The sequence below is a fragment of the Camelina sativa genome, chromosome 6 (genome assembly GCF_030686135.1).
Source record: "Camelina sativa cultivar CO46 ecotype springtype chromosome 6, ASM3068613v1".
Lineage (NCBI taxonomy): Eukaryota > Viridiplantae > Streptophyta > Magnoliopsida > Brassicales > Brassicaceae > Camelina > Camelina sativa.
The window spans coordinates 7,544,636-7,554,215 of NC_141885.1; the positions used below are offsets into that span (position 1 = coordinate 7,544,636).

General features: G+C 36.4%; 1 protein-coding gene across 1 annotated transcript; it reads left to right on the plus strand.

Annotated features, from left to right (window-relative positions):
• The first annotated feature begins 5,029 nt into the window (after positions 1–5,029).
• Positions 5,030–7,097, plus strand: LOC147942390 (uncharacterized). The gene is made up of 2 exons (XM_087456040.1): positions 5,030–5,742; positions 6,950–7,097. The coding sequence occupies exons 1-2, from the start codon at positions 5,030–5,032 to the stop codon at positions 7,095–7,097; spliced, it is 861 nt and encodes a 286-aa protein (XP_087312166.1).
• Positions 7,098–9,580: the final 2,483 nt, after the last annotated feature.

A 9,580-nucleotide genomic window follows, 5' to 3' on the forward strand; every position in this document is an offset into this window, starting at 1 on the left:
GAGGATAAAAATTATTAGTATTTTCATGCTCAAACAAAGCAGAGACGGGCACGTAATCGGATTACGGGTCTTTTTGACAAGAATGGGGCTTGGTCTACGGAGGATGTTGATATATGCAATACAGCAGTGTCATATTTTGCGGATCTGTTTTCTTCAATTAATCCGGAAAATTTTGGTGAGGTCTTATGTGAGGTCCACACTGTCATTACGAATGAGGTAAATGTGCGGTTAACAGCCCCAGCTACGGAGGCTGAGGTAAGACAGACTTTATTTATGATGCATCTGGATAAAGCTCCTGGCCCGGACGAAATGACAGCTTTGTTTTTCCAAAAGGCATGTGGGGTTGTTAAAGGGTATCTTGTGGCTTTGGTTAATCGTTTTTTTGACGAAGGTGTTTTTGATGTGTGTTTAAATAGGACTCACATTTATCTTATCCCTAAGGTAGCAAAGCCTACCCAGATGGCAGAATTACGTCCGATTAGTTTATGTAATGTTGGCTACAAGATTATTTCCAAATTTTTGTGCCAACAACTTAAGATGGTTTTACCGAGGCTTATTTCGGAGACCCAATCAGCTTTTGTTCTTAGCTGGGTGATTTCAGACAATATACTGATTGCTCAAGAGATGTTTCATGGCTTACAGACTAATCCGTTTTGTAAAGGGAAGTTTATGGCAATCAAAACGGATATGAGCAAGGCATATAATAGGGTGGAGTGGGTTTTTGTTGAAAATTTACTACGGAAAATGGGATTTGGGGAAAAATGGATCGGGTGGATTATGTTTTGTGTTAGCTCGGTTGAATACAAAGTTCTTCTGAATGGTCAACCTAATGGATTTATAGTCCAAGAGAGGGGATTACGTCTATGGGATCCTTTATCTCCTTATTTGTTTATCTTGTGTACAAAATTTTTGATCGCAAAGATCCAAAAAGCGAAGCAAGACAAGCTCATTACAGGGATTAATGTTGCAAATAAATCTCCGCCAATCACGAATCTGTTGTTTGCGGATGATAGTCTTTTTCTGCAAGGCGGATAAGGAACAATGTGGGGTTATTTTGGATTTATTATGACAGTATGAGGCTGCCTCGGGACAGCAAATCAATTTTGACAAATCCACTGTTCAGTTTGGTCATACGGTTGATGTGGATAAAAAAATGGAACTCCAAGGAGTTCTTAGGATAACAAATTTGGGCGGAATGGGGTCATATCTAGGTTTACCTGAGAGCTTGGGTGGGTCTAAGATGAAGGTGTTTTCATTTGTTCGGGATAGGCTGCAGGGTCGGACAAATGGTTGGTCAGCAAGACTGCTGTCGAAAGGGGGAAAATAGGTGATGATTAAGTCAGTTGCAACTGCGGTCCTGACGTTTGTGATGTCCTGTTTTCGGTTACCAAAACGATCACATCCAAACTTACCAGTGCAGTGGCAAAATTTTGGTGGCGTTCCAGTCATCGGTCGGGGGGTATGCATTGGTTAGCCTGGTAGAGATTGTGTTGTAGTAAAGAGTTGGGCGGGTTAGGGTTTTGGAATGTGGACGATTTTAATTCGGCATTGTTGGCCAACTAATTATGGTGGCTAATTGAGGCTCCAGACTCTCTTTTTGCCAGAGTTATTAAAGGTAGGTATTATAAGAATTCCAATCCAATGGAACCAATTCGGTCATACTCTCCTTCGTATGGGTGGAGGAGTATTGTTTCAGCTCGCTCTTTGTAAAACATGTTCTTTTTTGTTGTATGGTGGTGATGAATGAATGATGATAGAGATGATGGATGATGAACAGGTGGATGCAAGGTGTTTCAATTACCCTTATGTTGTTGTAGCATAAAGGATGTCAATCCATAATGAGTGTGATGCAAGCAATCAGGATATGAATACTTATCTAAGTCAAGCCAAATGTGATGAATGTTTTGAACTAAAACCCTAATGATGATGATAAAATGCAGAATGTAAAGCTACTAAGACAGGATACTAAATGCAAAGTAAACAGTGAAAACAAAGCAACAGGAGTGACTTAGATAAGTATTCATATCCTGATTGCTTGAGGCTACACAAGAACATGAATTAAACTAGTGCAAGACAAGTAAAGAAACAGGATCAAACAGAAACGAAATGTATGCAACAGGAGTGGAACAAGAAATGAAACAAGTAGTGAAACAAGTAAATGCAGAACATAAACAAGAACACAAGATGATGCTCGATCAAGCACTCGATCGGATGCTCGATCGAGTGGGATGTCGAGTGAACTTACGGATGAAGAACAGAGGCAAAACAACAATCAAAACAGAGCAAAACGAAAGTGAATCAAACAGCAAGCGAATAACAATACTTAAACAAGGAAATCAATAAACAAAGAAAGGTCCTAAGGATGGATTCATGGGCTGGTCTCAAACTATGGTTATCTAGATTAATCAACAAACCTTAATCAATAATGAAAAATCTCTAGACAATGATCTTCCAATACTTGTTAATCCATTCTCATGACAATAACAATCAAGTTAGATACTCTTAGACCTAGCTCTCACTAGCTATTACATATAAAAGCAGGCATGAAACAACCAGATCATCAATGTCAAAAATCACTTTAAGCATCTAATCTCTTAGCATGCTTCATGATAATCTCTAGTATTAGCTTTATCTAGAAACTTAAACATTGGTGTGAAGTTAAGAAGCTTAAGATCTATCCTTACCTTCTCAGTATAAAGATAGCATAGAGCATATCTAATCTAGAAGAGATGTATAACAATAAAGCTTGATCAATCTAAACACCCATAACCTTTGCCCAGCCTAATCCATCTTTAAGATCTCTACACACTACTCACAATCACTAAACATGATGAACAAAATCATAAACCTAAAAATCAATGAAACTTGCATGATTAGATAGATAAGATAGAGATCTAAAATATTGAAGAAGAAATCAAACTCAAATTCTCAGTACTTAGAAAATTATGGAACCAACAAGTATCAAAGATTTTTTGAGATAATACAAAAGTGGCTAATGATCTAAGCAAGAGAAAGGCAAAAAGTAGATAATTCCCAAAAGGGTAAATACTAGGTCTAGATATTATTTCTCTAAAAAGGTGCTCTCTTTGCGGCCATGAGGTACAAGGACTTTATATAGGAGAGAGGTGAAGTCCTAAAATGGCTAGAAGACAAAATAGGAAGGCGGCTCGGTCTACTCGACCAGGTGCTCGGTCGAGTGCTTGGTCGAGTGACCTCTTCTTCTGCTTCTTCCATCCGGTCGAGTCCCTCTCCGCACTCGGTCGAATGTCTGGTCGAGTGTGGTGGTCGAGTGGACTTCCGGACTTGGTTCCTTCTGCTCTAACTCCTTGATCTTCTTCACTTGATAGCTCAAATCCTTCTCAGCATCCTTCCATGCTCCTTAGGATCCAAAATCACATGTTTATGCAAGAAACTATGCAAATGCAATGCAAATCTACTCTAATGCATAAACAGTCGTAAAGCTACTCAATAATGGCCAAACTGGATGGTAAATCATGCAGAAGATGTGAATATACTAGGGTAAAAAAAGGTGAAATATATGAACATCAACACCCCCAAACTTAGTCTTTGCTTGCCCTCAAGCAAATAAACAAGACATAAGTAGATGAGTGAGGTTTCAAAGTGGGATCTCAGCTCCTAAAGCTTGCTAATAAACTAGCTAGAATCAATGTCCAAGTTACTAGTACTATGATGAAAGTTGAATGAGTTGTACTTAAAGATTTTAGACAAGCCTATCACAAACTTTACTGATTTAAGCCTTAGACATCTACATACGTTCAAATAAACCATTTCCTTTAACATTCATTAAACAAGAACATGAATCAACTTATGCAATGCATTAAACTCACTTGGCTTGATAATAAAGGTTTTAGAGAAAATGATGATCTCTCTTTAGAGTGGGGCTTATCAATATCAAGGTTCTCTCATAAAAATGGATTGAGCTTTAGAAGAAGGCTAAAGGTAAGAACACTTAGACACATACAAGAACAAAACCTTGTCTACCCAAAGGTACTCAAAGTGTTTATCCTATGATTCTAATCTTAAATTGTCCTAGTTCTACCCTTTGTGTTCATCTCTTCTCAAATACCCTTTTCTCTTTTGTTTTTAAGTCTTAGGAGAGGTATCTTATTTGAATTAACTAGTGGAATGGGGCTTCTTTCTTATTTGTTATGGTTCCCTTTTCTCTTTATTCCTTAAGACATAAAAGCTTTTTGCTAGACTCTTCTTTTCTTTCTTTCTTTTTCTTTGATCAGAACCATCTTTAACAATTTCATACTTCCCATTCTTTCACTAGAGCTTAAATTTATTTAAACACATTCCACTCCTAAAGACTCCAACCTTTTCTTTCTTTCTTTATCTTTTTTTTTCTTTTCATTTTTTTTTCAACCAAGTATCAAACCCAAAAATTAAACCACCTAGTCCTATCTAGTTTGAAGATTGCAAACTAGAACTACACAAGGCTTTACTCTTGTCAGCTAAAACCTAACACTTTCTACCAAGCTCAATCCCAAAAAGGCCTTACACACAAGAATAAACATGGCTTAAAAGAAGGATAAGTTAAGGGTAATGGAAACTGATCTTAATGATAGAATCAGCTACGTGGACCAACAAGAGTGGTAAAAAGGGGAAAGATGATCCAAATATTTGTATGGTATCCATGAGTTTAAAGCAATGCACAAATTGATAATTAAAAGTCAGTATTAGGTTCTTATAAGTAGGAAATGACATCAAATCACAACATGCTTCAATTTAGACCAAATGCAATGCTTCTCGTGCTTGGTTCAACCTTATGCTTCTCGTGGTTGCGGGGCGGAAATTACTCATCTCCTATCTAGCGTTTGGAAGGTTCAATGTCTACCAAAATTATAACATTTTATGTGGCAGGTAATGTCCGGATGCCTTTCGGTTCCGACAAACTTGCACAAGCGTGGCTGCCTTGTGATTTGGGATGTGTACGGTGTGGTGCTGATGAGGAAACAGTGAACCACACTCTTTTTCTTTGCCCACCGGCTCGTAAGGGTTAGGCTTTATGTCAGGTACCGGTGGGAGCAAATTCCTTTCCGATGGGGTCAGTGTATTCAAATTTGGATCATTTTTGGGTCCTAAGAATCCGGGTTCTAATGTTTCGGCCTTTCCTTGGATTGTGTGGTACATATGGAAAGAAAGGAACGCAAGAGTTTTCGAGAATGAAGTTGAGCAGCCTGAGGAGATTATTCGGGTGGCGGAAGGCGAGGCGACAACTTGGCAGCAGGCCCAGGAGGAAGGTGCGGATGAGGATCTCAATACCACTCAACCCGACTCTAACCTAAGGCTGAGGACGTCTGCAAGTCCTCTTTCTGCTAGTTATTCAGGCTACCGTTGTTTTATTGATGGCTCTTGGAAGGCGGGTGACTCATTGGCAGGCGTAGGATGGATTTGTACCCAACTTCAGGATCCGACGCCAACCATGGGGGCTAAGAATTTCCGACGGAGTCTTTCTCCCTTGCATGCTGAAGTCGAAGCTTTCCTGTGGGTTATGCGCTGTATGATCGGACATGGTTTTCGTGAAGTGGCTTTCTACACGGACTGTTCAGACTTGCTGAAGTTGGTGTCTTCTCCTCATGCATTTTCGACATACCTCGACGACATCAAGAGTGACAGGGAGGAATTTTATTCTTTCTCTTTATCTTTTGTTTTTAGAAATGCAAACGTAAATGCGGAAAATTTGGCAAGCCAAGCGCGTACTTCTCCGCATAATGTCTTGTTTGTAAACATTTTTCCATCCTATTGGCTCTTCTGAGCTAATTTTTTGTTGACAAAAAAAAATATTTTTGTTTTTTAATCTCTGCAATACTTTTTATATGCTATGTTGTAAAAAAATTATAACAAAAATGCCATTAAAATTTTAGTGCCATCAAGGCAAAACGAAAAAAAATTGAATTTCGCGAAATTTCAGATAAATGTGTAAAACAAATCTGTGACAGATTTTATTGCATAGTTTTTTTTTTTTTTGCAGATTTGATTTTAATTTACAAATTTGTTTTACACATTTTTATGCAACATATTTATTCTACAATCTGTGACATATTTGTTTTCGCCACAAATTTGTTGTTACGTTGTGGCTGATGTATTGACTATAGACTGTAGCATACTTTTTGTCTACCAACCACATACATATCTTATAGACTTTTATGACGATACACAAATTTTCTTTGTTGGACAGATTTGTTCTTCTGGACTTATTTTGTCCTATAGATTTATTTTCTAACCACAGACTTAATGTACAAACTTTTTATGTTAAGTAGCTACAAATTTATTTACCGTAACTATAGACTTATAATAAGTGTGCAAGTGGCTACATAGTTGTATTGAGTAAAGATAATTGCTAGATTGGCTCGTAATAATCACATTTTTATTCAATGTTACACTAGACTTATTTTTGTCATAGACTTAATTTTAGTGACAGCGGATTTGTTTGATATAATCGGTCGCAGACATAATTCTGACTAAACTAACTTTTTAGTGGTGGTAGACTTAATCATAGAGACTTGTTAAGAACCTTTATCTGCAGATTTTTGGTTACAAACTTATTTCTAGTTATCGCAAATTTATATTCAGAAAATATTGGTGGCAGATTTGTTTATACAGATTTATCGTTGGTTTTGTCGCAGATTTATCGCCCAATATCTTAGATCAAGGAATCTAAGCCGTCCAATTTAGGTTTCGACCCTTTCATCGTATTCATCAAAATTAGTCCATCGTTACCTCCTCTTGTTTTCGTTCCTTCTATATCTTCTTCCACTCGTCTCAATTCAAGATTTCTGTTCGAATTCGTCTTCTAATCATCTTCTCTTCAAACCCCTGTTCGAACTCATTTTCTTAATCAACTACTCTTTGTAGATGGAGAAGATAATTCCTGTATGTTGAAAATGGATGTTTGAAGAGGAAGATAGTTGTTTGCTAATGATAGCAAGAGATCATCTCGAATGTTATCAGCTGATGGTAACACGCGTTTGGAGGATTTCATTGAGATGGTTTATGAAGATTATGCTTTGGATAGGAGATGTTCTGATGTTGAATTGAGCTACATGATTCCTAAGAAGATTATGCAGAAATGACCACAAGATACACCTCCAGTGTATGTTGCGAATTGTAGACAATTTCGAAAATAGATATGGTTTGACTTTGTGTGGAAGTGAAAGACAAAGCTTCAACTCATTCCAAACAAGAATTTGAGGGTGATTTTGTTGATAACAATAGAAAATATGAAAGGGATGAAGATAATATGTGTGTAAGTGAAAGACAAAGCTTCAAGATGTCGTTTTTTGCATGTTTTCTCGTTTTTAGCCTGTGTTAGGACAAAATGGGTATAAGTCTTGACCAAACACTCCAAATTCAACCCGAACTCTTACAATTAGTCAAATGCATTGGATAGTAACATATTTTAACCCTAGAAACATTAACAAAACTGTTTTCTGCTACAAATTAATGTTTTCTCGGTATTAGCCTGTTTTCTCGTTTTAAGCCTGTTTTGGGACAAAATGGGTATAAGTCTTGTCTAAAAACTCCACATTCAACCCGAACTTTTCTAATTAGTCAAATGCATTGTATTGTTAAATATTTTGACCATAGAAACAGTAACAAATTTGTTTACTGCTTCGAATCAATGTTTTCTCGGTTTTAGCCTGTTTTCTCGTTTTAAGCCTCTTTTGGGACAAAATGGTTATAAGTCTTGTCTAAACACTCCAAATTCAACCCAAACTCTTATTATTAGTCAAATGCATTAGATTGTTACTTATTTTGACCCAAGAAACAGTAACAAAGCTGTTTACTGAATCAATGTTTTCTCGATTTTAGCCTGTTTTCTCGGTTTAAGCCTGTTTTGGGATAAAACAGGTTTAAGTGTTGTCTAAACACTCCAAATTCATCCCAAACTCTTAAAATTAGTCAAATGCATTGGATTATCACAAATTATGATCCTAGAATTAGTAACAAAGCTGTTTACTGCTTCAAATCAATGTTTTCTCGGTTTTAGCTTGTTTCTGGACAAAATGGGTATAAGTCTTGTCTAAACACTCCAAATTCAACCCAAACTCTTATAATTAGTCAAATAAATTGAATTGTTCCATATTTTGACCCTAGAAACTGTAACAAAGCTGTTTACTGCTTCGAATAATTGTTTTCTCGGTTTTAGCCTGTTTCTGGACAAAATGGGTATAAGTCTTGACCAAACACTCCAAATTCAAGCCGAACTCTTATAATTAGTCAAATGCATTGGATAGTAACATATTTTGACCCTAGAAACATTAACAAAACTGTTTTCTGCAAAGAATTAATGTTTTCTCGGTATTAGCCTATTTCGGGACAAAATGGGTATAAGTGTTGTCTAAACACTCCAAATTCAACCTGAACTCTTACAAGTAGTGAAATGCATTGGATTGTCACAAATTTTGACCCTAGAAACATAAACAAAGTTGTTTACTGCTTCGAATTTGTTTTCCCGGTTTTAGCCTGTTTTCTCGTTTTAAGCCTGTTTTGGGACAAAATGGGTATAAGTCTTGTCTAAAAACTCCAAATTCAACCCGAACTCTTATAATTAGTCAAATGCATTGTATTGTTAAATATTTTGACCATAGAAACAGTAACAAATTTGTTTACTGCTTCGAATCAATGTTTTCTCGGTTTTAGCTTGTTTTCTCATTTTAAGCCTCTTTTGGGACAAAATGGTTATAAGTCTTGTCTAAACACTCCAAATTAAACCCAAACTCTTATTATTAGTCAAATGCATTAGATTGTTACTTATTTTGACCCAAGAAACAGTAACAAAGCTGTTTACTGCTTCGAATAATTGTTTTCTTGGTTTTAGCCTGTTTCTGGACAAAATGGGTATAAGTCTTGTCTAAACACTCCAAATACAACCCAAACTCTTAGAAATAGTCAAATGCATTAGATAGTTACATATTTTGACCCTAGAAACAGTAACAAAGCTATTTACTGCTTCGAATCAATGTTTTCTCGGTTTTAGCCTGTTTTCTCGATTTATGCCTGTTTTGGGATAAAACAGGTTTAAGTGTTGTCTAAACACTCAAACTTCATCCCAAACTCTTGCAATTAGTCAAGTACATTGTATTGCAACACATTATGAACCTAGAAACAGTAACAAAGCTGTTTACTACTGCGAATAAATGTTTTTTTGGTTTTAACATGTTTTGGGACAATATGGGTATAAGTCTTGTCTAAACACTCCTAATTCAACCCAAACTCTTATAATTAGTCATATGCATTGGATTGTTACTTATTTTGACCCAAGAAACAGTGACAAAGCTGTTTACTGAATCAATGTTTTCTCGGTTTTAACCTGTTTTCTTAGTTTCAGCATGTTTTGCGATAAAACAGGTTTAAGTGTTGTCTAAACACTCTAAATTCATCCCAAACTCTTACAATTAGTCAAATGCATTGGATTGTAACACATTATGATCCTGGAAACAGTAACAAAGCTGTTTACTACTTCGAATCAATGTTTTCTAGGTTTAGCCTGTTCCTGGACAAAATGGGTATAAGTCTTGTCTAAAAATCAAAATTCAACCCAAACTCTTATATA

What these genes read in the sequence shown, in the direction of transcription:
- LOC147942390 (XM_087456040.1), top strand. Translation starts at nt 5,030, where the DNA reads ATGTCAGGTACCGGTGGGAGCAAATTCCTTTCCGATGGGGTCAGTGTA. An exon ending in ACTTCTCCGCATAATGTCTT is followed by an intron (nt 5,743 to 6,949) that starts GTTTGTAAACAT and finishes TGCTAATGATAG; the next exon opens with CAAGAGATCATCTCGAATGT.